This window comes from Lates calcarifer, linkage group LG20 (genome assembly GCF_001640805.2).
Source record: "Lates calcarifer isolate ASB-BC8 linkage group LG20, TLL_Latcal_v3, whole genome shotgun sequence".
Classification (NCBI taxonomy): domain Eukaryota; kingdom Metazoa; phylum Chordata; class Actinopteri; family Centropomidae; genus Lates; species Lates calcarifer.
Window position 1 is genome coordinate 9,739,621 of NC_066852.1, and position 15,992 is coordinate 9,755,612.

The 15,992-nt window shown below is 38.4% G+C and overlaps 1 protein-coding gene across 1 annotated transcript; it reads left to right on the plus strand.

Annotated features, from left to right (window-relative positions):
* The first annotated feature begins 9,298 nt into the window (after nt 1–9,298).
* On the plus strand, nt 9,299–15,950 carry LOC108893981 (V-set and immunoglobulin domain-containing protein 1). Its single transcript, XM_018692496.2, has 7 exons — nt 9,299–9,411; nt 9,510–9,685; nt 10,580–10,787; nt 13,252–13,407; nt 13,499–13,615; nt 13,710–13,854; nt 13,943–15,950. Exons 1-7 carry the CDS (start codon nt 9,369–9,371, stop codon nt 14,037–14,039), a joined length of 942 nt encoding a protein of 313 aa, XP_018548012.1. The 5' UTR covers nt 9,299–9,368; the 3' UTR covers nt 14,040–15,950.
* Nucleotides 15,951–15,992: the final 42 nt, after the last annotated feature.

Consider the following 15,992-nt stretch of genomic DNA (forward strand, 5'->3'; position numbering starts at 1 on the left):
CTCCTGCTGACAAGTGTAATATTTGCCCCTTTTTCAATTCAGGAACTATTAAATAATATTTTTTACATTGTTAGCAAATATAAAATGATATACTGTAATACAGGTTGGCTAACGTAGCTTTGTGGCCTGGCTGGGGCAGTCTGAGTTCTGCATCTATAAAGCGCTAGATAATTAATTTGTTTTGTCAGAAGGACAGATGCAGTTTTAACTTTTTGCTGAAACTCTTTGTCCTCTGGATGAGGACATGATGCTATATATGGTAGCACATTTGGATTTTTTTTTTTTTTTTTTGTCTCACTCAGGGCTTGAACTACAGTCGATGTTTAGGCGGTGAAGGTGAGGAGAATGGCATCTAAATGTGACTGCTGCACCTGGAGCAGAGAGGACAGTAATGATCCCGTAAGATATATGAAATATTATGTTCCACATATGCCTCGAAGCGTTGGGAAACAATGTGTTTGCTGTCCAAACCAGCTCGTTGATTTTCTAGATTTAAAACAGATGTGGCTGGGGGCCTATAGGTGTGACCTGTGTCCCAGTTTTTGAGTCAACCTTGATTAAAAGCACAATTTGTGTACACCCCCACCCCTCCCCACCCCCAACAGGTCTTTTGATAAACAGACAAATCACGCAGTTATTATCGCTGCCTGATGCTGTTCAAGGTCTGTTTACATGAATAATGTTTGTAGACACATCCAGAAAACAGGCCTCTAACACCTAACAAGCGCAAAAATCTCATCTTTCACAAACTGCACTATATATGACCATCTGGGTTCTCGCTGTGTGTAGCTTGCATGTTCTCCCTGTGTCTGTGTCAGTGTCCTCCGGGTGCTCCAGTTTCCTCCCACAGTCCAAAGACATGCAAGTCAGGTCCACTGGAGACTCTAAATTGCCTGTAGGTGTGAATGTGAGTGTGAATGTGTCTGTCTACATGCGTGTTAGCTGTGTGATAGACTGGCAACATGTCCACAGCGCACACCCAATGCATGCTGGGATGGATTCCAACCCCCAGCTTAACAGACTAAGCAGTTTGGAAAATGAATGGATGGTTGTACTTTACACGTCAGACTCTTTAATTTTATGGGAATACCAGTGCCTTTAAGTGCTAAACCAAACTCAGCACGTACACAGAGTGTGTTGTTAATTCTGTGTCGATGGCTTTAAATAGTCATCAGTTCCAAGCTTCATTAATGATTTTTGAGCAGTGACATCCCTAGACACTAATACTTCACTGTCATCAGGAACTGGACCTGAGGCCTCATGTGTAAATGTGGTGCACATGCATACAAATGACACATACACAGCTTCATTTAGGGTTTACAGCATAAAAAGAAAAGGGGAAGCATGTGAGAGCACATTCTGCATCACGAGTATGCAGATTTGGGAAAGGGTTTGGGTGTGGGTTACGGTGATGCATAATTTATTGTGTTATTACAGTGAAAAGTTCAAATGAGTTTTCTAATAGCCACTTATGATGTGGAATTGTCACTATACAGTCCAAGGCGTGAGAGATAGAGATAAAACTGAGTGTGTGTGTTACATTCCCTAGTTTGTTACTCTGGAATTTCTGACTCACAAAAACCTACTTATTGATTCAATATGTTATTTTACAGCCACCCTACCGGCTCTGTGAATGCAAGCATATTTACATGATAATGCTAACATGGTGATGTTAATAGGTATAATATTAACCATGTTCACCATCTTAGTTTAGCATGCTAGCATGCTAACATTTTCTAATTAACACTAAAAGCTAAGGCTAACCAAATGACTGACAAAATGAAAGATTTGACCCAATGATGACAAAAATCATTAGGACACAGTCATGCCTTTCATCATCTACTTGTGAAGGGGTTGACTGTACTGCCAGCCAATAGGCCATTTTTTTCACAGGAGACATTTTGACTGGTGTTACTAATAACATTAGTGTTCCAGTAAGCCGTGACAGTGAGCCAGGGTGAACGAAGTCAGGATCCTGAAACTGAAGCAGCTAAATGGAATTCAGCCATCATTCATTTTATTATTTACACCTATGCTCCTGTTGTGACATGTCAAAATGTCACCCATTAAAAAGGCCTATTGGGCAGTCACAAGTAATGTTGTTCATTTTGTTTTGTTAAGCTCAGACAAAGAATGGACACCGAAGTACTGAGTGAATGAATCTGCCACCTGGCCGAGGCCCTTCTGTGTGATGTTTGGGGCCTGCATGGGTTTTCCCTCAGCTCCCTGTCACAATCTAAAGACACTCAGGTTAGGTTACATAGTGACTCAAAATTGCCCATAGGTGTGACTGTGCGTGTCGATGGTTGTTTGTCTCTGTATGTCAGTCCTGTGACTGACTGATGACCTGTCTGGGGTGTACCCTGCTTCTTGCCTATACTGTCAGCTGGGATTGACTCCAGCTCCCCTGCATGCCTCGAGGAGAAGAGGGTATAGCCAATGGAACATGTTAACTGTATAATATAATTTAATATTTGTTTTTATTTGTGCTAAGTTAGAGAAATCTAACGGTACATTAGACGATATTTTAAATATTCAAAAAGGGGTTTCAGCAAACCGTGAACTCATTCACACGCACAGTGATTGGCTAATTCTGTTTAAACACTAAATCTTCAGTTTTTGTGTTCATGCTTTGCCTTGGTAAAAAGAAAGTAAGTGGATAGCAGCTGTAGGCCTAACCTCTAAGATGCAAAACAGCATCTTAACAACCATTAAAATAAGAGCTACAGCCTACCTCGTGCATGTTTTCTGCACTTCCCCTATTTTCTGCTCCGTATCAGTTCTTTTTTGAGACATAGCTGTTTTACTATAAATAATGCATAGGGGCAAGAAAAGCCATGCAGCACAGTTAAAGGAGGGGACAATTATTCTCTAAATTTCCAGTGTATACAGTACATAGTATTTACCAATGTACTTGAGATGAAGATTATAATTTTTAAATATAACAACAACAATGTCACATTAAAACTGATATGTCATTAAGTCAGCTTGATGGTGTTTTATGAGAAGCTCAAAGCAATGTTTAAATTCTCTTAGCATTGTTGATTTGGAAATACTAATTTGTGATATATTTCTTCATATAATGAGAAGAAGCAATACTACATTTCATAAAGTAATATGAAAAGTTTTAAAGGATTATACATAATTATATACAGTAATTAAGTAAGCCACATTACAGATACTTATACAGCATATGGTCATTGATACAGTGCCATGTAATGTACGTGTTTAAAAAATGTTGTGCATGTCTGTCTTTTCTTTTACAAGTGTCCAACGACTAGAGTGTCATTATTAAAAAATCCTCATTGTCAAACAATTGATCAATGACTACAATTACTCATTTACACATATTAACAAGACTGATTTGAGGTCAGAGGTCAAATATTGGAATTAAAAAAGCCTTATTCCTAATACTTGGGCAGAATCAATGTCAGGAAAGGGCGAGCAGGTCATAAAAAGTTATGGTAAAGCAACTTGTTTGAAATCTGAATTTACTGCAGCATCACCAACAGAGATAATAGACCTGTAGTTTAATCACCTGGACCATCTGAAAAACATAGTGTCTGTTTTTAAATGTGATCTGATCATGTTTTAGCTCAAGTAGACTTTAACGTAACATTTAAAAAAGATATGTCTGTTTACTGTGAGTAGTTTGTGGGTTTTGCTTATGTCTTTCTTAGAAGGGCATTAAAACAACAACAACAAAAACAACACTGGTATACAATCTGGCCACACTGATTTCCAGCCTTTATTTCCCTAAGTGAGCTGCTTCACCATTCTAAGCCAATGGCTTCTTTTATTTCTGCCTCTGAGGCAGCATTTATTTCAATCTGACCATGCATCATTTATGTTGCAGGTAAACAAGAAGAAGAAGAGGCTGAAGATCTATACTCCTCAAATTTCATATTCTGAAAGTATATTTGGTTTATTGCCATCTCAAAATGAGTGTATTGATGGTTTTGTTGTTGCTGCGTTTGTTGTATTTCATCATGCTTAGACCCCTCTTGTAGCCGTGACCTGTGTAACGATCCTCTCCTGGTGTGTCCTCCTTCAGATACCAGGCTGATTTAATGCACAGGTTTGTCTCTGCTAATTGATTTCTTTTAATTTACTCTCAGTCGCCTCTACCAGGCACTTCGACAGTTGATTACGCTGCTAAGTGAGTTCACCTTGAGAGGAGCTGAGGTATATAAATAATATGTCAAACATATCCAACTTATTAAATCAAGATCAAATTATATCTATTACAATTCACTAGGCTGGATCGTGAGAAGCAAACAAAACAAGAACATGTACAGATATACAGATTCCTTTCAACATTAAAGATAGGATGCACAATCTCTGCGGGTTTGTTGTTGCTGAATTTGCCTGAATTTTCATCTCTCTTTTCCATGGATTGGCGCTCTCTGCATTGGAGTGCATAGCTCTGTTGAGAAGATGGATACAGAGCCAGTGAAGTAGCTCAGCAAAATGTGCCTTCCATTTCCGTGTTCTATTGTCAGCACTCCATATAAAAACATAAAATATTGAAAGGGTGCATTAACATGGGTCAGAAATTGATGGCTGTTCCTCTCTCTCTCTCTGTGTGTGTGTGTGTGTGTGTGTGTGTGTGGGGTAGGTGAAAGTGGTCAAAAAGCTGCTGCTTTGGCTTTCTGAATTAGAATGCCTGCTTGTGCTTTCTGTCATGTACATATTTTTGAATAAACTCTCTTTACTGATGCTAATCAAAGCATTAAATTTGACATACAGTCATTATGGAATGTGATATGAACAATCATTCTTATGGAAATTGTATTTTTTAAAAAAAGCTAAATGATGGTGAATTTCACGATTGCCATGCTCATGCAATACTTAAAAGCAAACCAGTATTTCAAGAAAAGCTAAGGTTTAGAAAAACTAGACTTAACAACACAAAATCAAAGCAAAGATATTAGCATCACTTCTGATACAGGGAACAGATACACAGTAACTGACTTCTTCTTAGAATTGCTGGATAGATAACATCCACTAAAATCATCAATTATTCAGTCAATAATCTGTCAGTAGTTTACCCCAAACAAGAATCTCAGATTCTTTCTTCTTTGACATGATGATATGTCAAGCCATGCTTCTTCTGCAGCACTGTGTGTCCATCCATTTTCCTCTTACAGGATGTTCGTCTGTGTTGCCATGGAGTTCTTGTTTGTGGGTTGAAAAGAGAGTGAAGAGACGGAGAAGAGTGGAAACATAATGTGTCTAATAAAATATTAAGAGACATCTCTTTTGTGCAATGTGACCACGGCTGAACCACTAAATCCAACCCCCACCAGGGGCATCATTTAGAAAATCTTAGGGTATAGAAAAGAGGACAGCGGAGGTGGCGCAGTTAAAGGTGAGATTATAGTTACACATACTGTATGTGTCAAAGAAAATGTGACCTCTGCATATTGTTTGATGAATGTATCTAAGAAGGTGTGCACACATGCCACCACTGTCAAAGTCAATTTTCGCTATTAATTGGCACTATGTGGCTCTAACATTGGCTGTGTTTGAGCTTGTCACTGCCCTCCAGCATTTGCATTATCCCATGAAATGAATACCAATCAGTGCACAAGATTTCATTTTAAGTCAATCCAGTATTTTATATTAAACATGGTGGGAGCACTGTGAGAATCACTTTTTAAAAATACTTTTTTTTCTCCAGTTAAGTAAAATCTTCCAGTAAAATGGTCAGAGGATCAAACGTCAAACACATAAAATGATATGTTTCTGGTAAATCTCAACAGCCATTTATTTTGGCATTTTCAATGAAGTCAGTCACTGAAGGACAGATTTTAGATGATCAAAAATGCCATTAAGACAAAGTGGATATAGGAACATAATGTGCCTTAGGAAAGCATAACACCTCTCTGTGCCAACAGGGGTCAACTATGTGTGTGTCCCTTTTTTACTGCCAGCACTTTACAAAACTTATAGCTTAAATGCAACACTGACAAGCTGTCATTTGGACTTGCTAATGCAAATTTAGTCCTTTCTTCTGTCCTGTGTTTCATGCTTTCTTCCTCAGACAATTTGTGATGGGTCACCTTCTGCTATGACAGACTGAATTTCAGAGATAACAAAAGTATCAGGAGATGTTTCTTCTGACTGTCTCTGTCCCACTTTTTTTTTATTTTTTAGGTTTATTTGCACAATTGTGTCAATCTCTGTGTAAGCACAGTTTCATGCTTGTATTTGATGCCAATGTGAGATGATAGTTCAGTGTCGCTGCATTTGGCTTTTAGTGCCAAGAAAAGAAAACATGCAATGCAAAGAAGACCTTTTCTTCTGTGCCAGTCAGATGATTTCACACTACTGTTTGTGGTGGTGTGTTCTTGTTTTCGCATATGATTTGGTTTTGTACCATCAGTATTTTTATAAGTGGTGCGGTTGCTCGGTAGCTGCAGGGACAATAAGTGAAGTCATGCTAAATGTCTGGCCTATTTTTTTTTTTTTTTTTTTTCCAAGGCGGTTGGGAGAGGGAGAGAAGAGGGTGAGGAGGAGCGAGGCCTGCTGAAGCCGGAGCATGGCGCTCTTGGCTCTGTTGCCATCGGCCGCCTCAAGATCTCCTCAACACACATCACATACGCACTGAAATACTCACCATCTAACAGCCTGGCCTGTCATCTGCTGGCCAACTTCTGAACTGCATCCCTGCCTTCTTCAATGACAACAGCAGTTTCAGTATTTCAACCAAACCATACTGCCATCAAATATGCTAAAGAGACACATTTTTAGCATTTCTACAATGATCAATCGGTAAATACTTCATTATATGTTGTTTTTGTTGTTACGTAAAAGCTATCTTCAGACAGGTCTGTCGAAAAGGAAAAAGAAAATACCACGTCTCAAATCTGTCTGTGCCAGAGCTCTGATTCACACCTCCTCGCTGTCTGCCGACAGGGAAGCACAGGTCGTAGTGGGCGGATGAATTAGTCTGTGTGGAGGCATTACACTGAAACCTGCTGGAGGTTTGAGCAGGCCACAGTTTCCACACCCAGAAACCTTCATTTCACTGTGTGAGACAGCTCTCTAGGTTTGTGGAGGCTCGAGGGTGGATTTGTCATCGGCCCTCAACTCGCACATTCAAAGTTGTAACTGAAGAGCTGTTAATGTGATTAGAATATAATTAAGAGCAACTAATACATGCTGAGAAGTGATTTAGTTGGTGAATGGCAACAATCTGCTGAACAATTTGTAGGTTATTTTTTTTATCATAGAAATTCTAAGCAATCTTTCATATTGGTTTGTCTGTGCCTGATACAAACGGAAGTATCAGATGGATTGCTATGAAATTTTGTACAGACATTCATGGTCTCCAGAGGAAGAATCTTGATGATTTTGGTGATCCCCTGACTTTTCCTTTAGTCATGAGGTTGACATTTTTGGTTTTTAGTAGCATATCTTAACAACTACCGACAACTAACAGTAATGCAAGGTGCCCAGAGGATGAATTTTACTGACTTTGGTGATCCTCTGGCACCTTAATATCTACCATCATTGTGTCAAAGTTTCAGTGTGTCCAATGCTTTGGTTTATGACCAAATATGTGAAAAACTTGCATTTGGATACTTTGTGTTTAGTGCTAATTAGCTAATTTTAGCATGTAGATGTACTAAACTAAGATGGTGAACACATTAACATTGTCACTGTCATTGTTAACACTGCATTAGCATTTAGCTCAAAGCGCCACTGTGACTAAATACAGCCTCACAGAGTTGCTAGTCTGACTGAATTTCATGTTCATCTTTCATACACATGGTTCTGTTCTTGTAGTTACAACAGAATGTGTTCTACTCTGTCCATGCTGTCTTACTGTTTTTAAGATGGCACATAGAAGCACATAAATAGGAAACAAAATGATAAAAATGTAGTGGCTGATTTTTGTAAAGGAATCTCACAGTCACTCACAAAGAGTTTACTGGAATACAAGATGAAAAGCTTTCACATGCTCAGTGTCTTCTTCTTTATATATATTTCTGGAATATGATACTAAAATAGGTTTATATCAATATACTGCTTTAAGATCAAAAATGTGAATGGCCCTGATCAGGAAATAAAAAGGTAGGTATGTTACAGTGGAGCATATTTATGTGTTCTTGATCTGATGAACAGACTTATGTCAAAATAGGCCATTCTCAGTTCTAAGCTGTAGCTAAATGTGCTTTCTCTTTAGTTTTCACACTTGACTTTATAGAATTTGGACAAAATGCCCCCCCATTCATCCCCCTTTTATCACTTATTTACCCACACTGGCAACTTAATTCTTCAGAAATGTTTCTCAGTCTTGCATGCTGATCAGTCAGTCATGAGTCACGCTGTTGATTGTATTTATTTAAAGTCTGCCCCTTTGTTTCACTGTACACTTCTGTCCACAGCTGCCAACACATGTTGTTCTGTTCACAAGACACTGAGATCGCCTCACTCCCTAACCTATCACGTAAGTGTCCTCTGGATAATGAGCTCTACAGGCCTCCCTCCACTTCCCCACATCACCCACCACCTCCCTCCCTCACCCCTCCAGTCACCCCTGATCAAAATTTTTCACATTGTTAATCACTTATGTCAGCTTCTGGTAATTATAGACAATTAATCATGTGTGATTCACTGTCTCTCTCTCTCTCTCTCTCTCTGTCGGCGTTGTGCTCTGCGCTGTGTGAACGAAAACGACAAAGGTGAAACTGCCTTTATTAAGTACGCAGCACCAGGGAGTGAACTCCCCAGCGATAAGCAGCATGTTGCAGTGCTTTGGCTTACACTTCCTTGTGGCGGGTGATAAAGGCCAGGTGGAGATTAAATTACATTAATTTCTTTGCCAGGAGCCCTGACCCAGAATGACTTACAAGACGATGGAGGATGGAGTGATGAGCTGTAGTGAAACTACTGCCAAAGTACTGAAAAATGAATTAACCATCAGTGTCACAACACACTGTGGTCCTAACCTGCCATATAGAGTCAGCAACCTCAAACACACACATGGCTGCACTGCCTGTAACGTTTGCCATAATTTAAAATGTAAACTGTATTTGTTGTATTAACTATATAAAATAATTCATTTATATTTGAACTGGTGAGTTTTATCACCTCTTATTTTCATCTGCCCCCACCCAAAATCATTAACGGCTAAATCACCAGTTTTTGAAAAACAACAGAGTATACACACCCAGTCTGGCAAACATGGATATGCAAACATTGTGTTATCAACATGCATAGTATCAGTCCATTACCAAACATACTGTAACCTTGCCTATGATACTATAACGTTTTTATCCTCTTCCAGTGCTGCTTGCAAGAGTCAGTGGTGGAGACTGCAGAAAGTTCAGTCTAAAAGAACTATAACATTTGTGAAGATGTGGTCCACGTTGAGCTTGTTGGTGCTTACAAGCATAATAGGTAACTATATTCCTCTTGGATTACATGGTGATTTTAGTGAAGAATGTTTGGATTTGGATTTAACCTACTTGAAACTTGATTAACTTGTTGTTTTGTAGGATGTGCTGAACTGATCACGGTCAGTACACCACAGAAATATGTCAATGTCACAAAGGGTGGAAGTGTCCTACTTCAGTGTATGTTTGTGACTACTGCTGAAGAGACCACCGGCCTTACCATCCAGTGGAATTTTGTTCCATCATCCACCTTGATGCAGCAGCAAGAAGACATACAGGTAGGGTTTATTAATGTGCTCAAATGTACCTAAATCTGTAAGCCAACTGGGATTGAAGGATGCTTTACTGTAGCATCAGGTTGAGTATCAGTGAGTGTCAGAATCTTTCCAGTTTGCTTAATGACTGTACAAGGCTTTTGAGTGATATAAAAACATCAGTCACTTTTTTGAGTTCACTTTAAATTTGCTACTTTATAAAAACGTGGTATGTTGTTGTTTTAACATGATCACTAACATGCAACACTGCAGTTGGATTTACACTGGGCGGTATCTCATCAGAGAACTCAACATTTTGGAGAATATTCAAAGTTTGATTACCCTACTCCTAGAAATGTCAGATTTATTACAAAGCTTGAACATTCACTAAAAACACAAGCTTGTGAACTGCTGTTCAACAAGAGACACGCCTTACTTACTCAGATAACAAAGCCTATGTCTAAGAAATCAGATAAGGGCTGGTTTTGAATTCATTTCACAATATGGCCATGACTAACTTTCTGACGGACATGGTCAACTTACATTTTGAACAAAATGGTACCATCCATTGGACATGGACAAATACCTGTTCTCAAAACATTAATATAACTAATTTAACTGCCATTGTCTCAACTTTTAGTCGCTATTTTATTCTTGGTACCAAGCAATCTAAAAAGGATACACTCAGACAATAAAATCACTGATCTGTCAGTCTGTAAACTACATCAATGTTACTTTAATTAGCCGATGCTGAATCACAGATTATGTTGATGGGTGACATTAGAAGTTTTCAGTTAGACTTCCTAAACAAACCTGCTGTATGACAGCAAGGTTTTTGCCATGCTCTAAAATGAACAGAACAAGGAAATAAATAACTTGATTACTAAGATGTTCTGATTGGTTGCCATTTGCTTTTAGGTCTATTACTATCAATCAGGAAAGGATGTCATTCCAAGACCTTACGAGAGCAGGCTTCAGCCTCCCCTTTCTCCAGGCATGACCAAAAATGCCTCAATAATAATGAGCAACATGCAGCCATCAGATGCTGGAACCTACACCTGTGAGGTTCATAACTTTCCTGATGTGGATGGACAGTCTACAGCCAATATCTTTGTGAAAGTTCTCGGTAAGTTTCGCGACCTTTAATAACCCCTCTCTGATGTAGTTAAACACATAACACTGAGGAAAAATAATCAGAAACAATCGGAGGCTGCACAGCAGGTGTGCAGGGGATTTCATGGTGCTCGACCACACCTGTTAGCTGTATCAGTTGAATATTTGCATTATAGAGAGCAGTTCTGCTTTCTGCTAAAGTTCTGTTTTCAAACCAGCACCCACACTCAGACCTGGGTGTAGTTCGGCAAACATGAGCTGCTGCTGCAAAGACAGAGAAAAGAAAAAAACACCTAATCTGAACCTCCTGCTGGTGCCTCGTCCATTATTTTCTCCAGCTCATAAGGGTGTGGCTACCTGAAGGAGGAGAGCCAAACACTGTCAATCTCTTTGAAGTGTTATTTTTGTAGTATATGTGATTTTTTTTAACCATTCATCTTTTTGCCTCTCTCTATATTCTTCATTAAAAACTAGGGTTACATTAGTCATGCCTGTGTGAGCTACTCCATTTTTTCAACATAAAAGCCCAGCCTAAATTAAAGCAGGCAAAATTTAACTGCAGTAAGGATACTTTTATTTCAATGAAGTATTGCAGAGCTCTTTCCACATCTGAGATTATTGTATCTATTATGAGCGCAAAAACATTAACAAATGTATTAAAATAGTGGCCCTGAATAGTGTGATTCGGGAATTACATTGAGTTTGAACCCTCTCATTCACTGAGTTACCAGGACAACCTTGCAGGCCTCAGTATCTTCACTAGTTTCCATGGTTACTGTGGCAGTCTCCTCATTGTCAGTGTTGGAAATTAGAGTAGAACTGTGACTGCATCCTTGTACTGCATACAGAATATATATCAGCAGCTGCTGCATGCTAACCACACGCCTCGTATCCCGTAACCTCGCCCTTTATGAAAATGTTTGCAGGAGAGTTTCTACACACAGAATGTGATGCATACTTAAGAGCTGTATGAATATGTATGGCTGTTCTCACGCTGATTATCATTCAATCAAAGATGATTTCCATCCTCGCTAACTGTTACACAGGATTATGGTAATACTGTAATGAGAGTGAGCAGTCCATCATGAATTACAAATAAGAGTGTCAGCTTTACCCCCTGCAGTATGTTGTATGTTCCCAATTAATGCTGTTGTGATGTGAAAACAGGATAGATATCAAATATGAAGTTATATAATTTAAGATGTTCTGGCAGAAATGTCCAGTCAATTAAGCGAAAGCTGAATGATCAGTACCATGAACTGTACCGTGTTGTAAGGATTCAGTCTCAACCCCGGAACAGAGAATAAGGCCACACCCTAAAAACGTCCTGCCTCATGATGACTAATGGAAAGACATGTGTCACCCTATTTGTTAAACAGTAAGCAAAGGAATTTCCAGTTTCACAAACTCAAAACAGCAGAATTGCCTTTGTTACATGTCCCACAAATTACCCCAATGGTTTTTTTTAGTTTGAAGTGACTTTTACAACCAGTTTTGAAACAAAGTAAAAAATAATCTCCTGTTACAAAAGCATATGGTATAAAGTATCTAATGAAATATCTTTAATTAAAGCAGTTTTCTTCAGTTATGATTACTGGTACATGCATGTTTGGTGCTGAGTCGTGTCAACAGCACAAAATGTGGGTGGAAGTGTCTAAAAGGATCTCTGTGATATTAACACTGTGCTGAGCAAATAAACAGAAATAAAGATACACAGCCTTTGTCCAATCAGATTGCTCAGCAGAACCTGTTTGATTATAATCAATATGCAGGATAGCATGAACCACTGTTAAAGCAGCACTGGCATTATAGAATTATATTTTACTTTTTCTCTCTTCTTATCAGAGAGAAATACTCTTGCTTTTACTCCATTACATTGACACCTGTAGTTATACGTTACCTTTCAAGTTAAGACTTTACATATGATAGGCCTATAGGATACAGTGCACTGTCAAAGATTAAACAAATGGTTCCCATTTATTTTGGCTTGTGACCTTTTCCGTTAGCAAAAACAGCTACAGCAGTAAAACCCTGCTTACATGTTGATGCATATACTGTACGCATCAATGTGGAAAAATATCAGTCACAGTACTTTAAGTACACTTAAGTCACTGTCTTGAAGTATAACAATAATGGTTAGTGATTTACTGACCAATTAAAAAATGTGTAATATCTAATCTGTTCCAGAGAAGTCTCATCACATATTGTCATGAATCAAGCTTTGTCAAAAACAGCATAAATATAAAGTTGATGACTACTAGTATTTTAGAATTTGACTCTATATATATTTGTAGAGCATAGTGTTTAAAATCTAAATTAAATTCTTATCAGAGTGCTCCATCAGTGTGGCAGACTCTATTACCAAACCTCTGTGGAGAGCTGATCAATTCAGTCTGGAGCTCTTCGTCAAGTGAGATTTAGAAAACTAAATATGAAATCACCTGATAAGCCCTTGCATCTTCCTTATGGTCTGTCAGAGAGGCCCTCCGCTCCTTATTGCTCCGTCCATGGTGATGTTGAATCAGGTCACCTGGTCACTCTGACCTGCCACAGTGAGCATGGAAGTCCGCCTCCTCAATACATGTGGACCAAACTGGACCAGAATAAGGCCAGAATGCCTGTACCGGGATTGAGTGAGTATTGTATGAGTAAACACTGCATGTATACTTGTAAATATTACCACATTCATACATTCATAAACATAAATGGTCTTTTTTTCCTCAGCAACCAAAACTGGAATATACAAGATCAGCAACATATCCCAGTTTCAGTTCGGGGAGTACCAGTGCAACGCTACAAATGTTGTGGGATTTTCAACTTGCACTATAGAGCTAAGTCCTGGTATGATTAGAATTTTTTTTGTTTGTTTTTGAGAGCATCTGTACAAAACTGTACATCAAACAAAAACTTGTATACTTGTGTGCTTCTTGTACAGAAGTGGGAGACGGAGTGATTGCTGGTGCAGTGATTGGAGCGTTGCTCGGGTGTGTCCTTATCATCCTGGTTGTGTGGTTCATCGCTCACACTGTGAAGAGGCACAAATACAAGGCAGTGAAAGCATCAGAGGGCAACGAGATGAAGTGAGGTTTTAGGTTCTTGATGTTCCTGCATTTCATCTTGTGATTTGTAATCTAAGGATGTAATGTCAACTCTCTCTCTGTCCACTAGGAGGAGCTCTCACCAGGCTCAGGAAGCCACAGACAGCGTTCCCGTGGCAACCACAGCCAGCAACCTTCATGCTGAGAGAGATGAGCCACAAGCCTAAAAAAAAGGGCCTGTTGAAAACAACTGGAGCTACGTCACTAATCTGAATAACAAGATGTCCAGGATGTTCAGTCTTTATTATACGTCATTCTCTGATTTAATCAATGTTACGAAGCACATCTTCATGTTTGATGATGTATTCTCTGTGCTTACCATAAATTCAGTCTTATACAGCTTTTTTTCATTTGCCAAATTGTTTTTTATCACTTAAAACTTTGATCTGCAGAGGCAGATCTTCTTCTAACATTTTTATAATCCTACTTCTTTCATTTGTTTTACCAGTTACATAGTGTGACAATAGAGTACAGTATAAAACATACAGTATAATAATACAGCAGACTTTTATATTGTAACTCGTATTTGAATTTGTTTCATGAATCACTACACAAATGTTTTGTAACACTTACAGTATAATGCTGAAATGATGAGGGCAGCATCTGTATCATGCAATTGATAACTGTTGATCTCTGCTGTCCCCCAAATAATTGCAGTTATACTGATATATTCAACAAACTCATTGCATGTTTTTATCTTTTATGATTTTTTTTTTTTTTTTTTTTTTTTGATATAGTGACACATTATTGGGTTTGAACCCAAACATAATTCCATACATTCAAATAGTGTCTTTAAAAGGATAAAATATCTCTAATTCCTGAAGGGAAGAATGACTGGGCCTCCAGATTAGTCCTTAATTGATCTTTGGCCATACAAATTGTCAAGCAGCTGTGTGACTAGTGTGACTATTTTGTGTGTTTGCAGGTCCTGATTAAATAAAATACAGGGTTTTTTGAGTTGCTGTGTGATGTAACTCTTCCAGTGTGACCGCAATTGACAATATCAAGTATCATCAAGGTAGCAGCATACTTACACTTTTTATTCCCGTATGAATTATTAGGAGAGCAGTGGTGACAACTTCAGCTGTTTTATTCCTGGGCATAAAGTAGAAGATGTGCCATCGACTCATTGATTTGATCACAAACTATATTAACAGCTGAAAATTAATTATGGACATTTTTTTTTACTACAGGATTGTGCCAACCTTGTTTATTTCACCATTAGTAAGCAAATATTGAACATCTCTCTCTCTCTCTCTCTCTCTCTCTCTCACTCTCTCTCTCTGTCTCTGTGGCACAACCAGATCCATAAATTTAGTGCAAATCAACCTGGCACCCCTCTACCAATGCTGAGCTACTGTCCACATATTTATGATTATTTGGCAAGTGTGAAGGCAGCAAAAAGACCTTCAATATGTTTCCTTTAACTGCTGCTTGACATCTTTATGGAGCCAAATGGTGAGTTTACACACACCACCTTAATTTTAATTAGTCTTACTCAGGTTCCACTTTATCTGAGAACAGCTACTGCCAAACTAATTTGGAATGATATAAAAGACAGCCATATAGTACCACAACTGAAGTAGAATGTTAAATGTAAAATATAGATTGTTAGGGACTAGTTTGGCAGAATTTAGGGACAGTTTCACTATTATACAGTGAGACAAACTGTCATCATCCTATATTATATCCAATTATCCAAAAGTGAACATAGCTGGTCTCAGGCTTCAGTGACAGTATTACTATAACTATGTGGAAAATTTAAAATTATGATAAGGTTTAAATCTCAAATAACTGTACGTTAAAAATAATTATTAAGTTGTATGTGAATATGTAAATTAGACGAGACATTTCGTAAAGTAATTCTATCTAAATCTTAACAATGTCGGTCCTTGCTTTGCAGACTGGCTGTAAGTATTCGGAGTCTGCCAATTACAAGATACATAAAAGTGTTATCTGATGACTATATCACATCTGCAGACAGTTGTTTAAAAGTGATTCTCAAAATCATCCATTTAACAGTAAGCATGCATTTAGACTGAAACTGACTGCACAGAGACACTGCACACACCTCACCACTGTAAAACACATGGACCTTAATGTCACTTGTACTCTTGGAC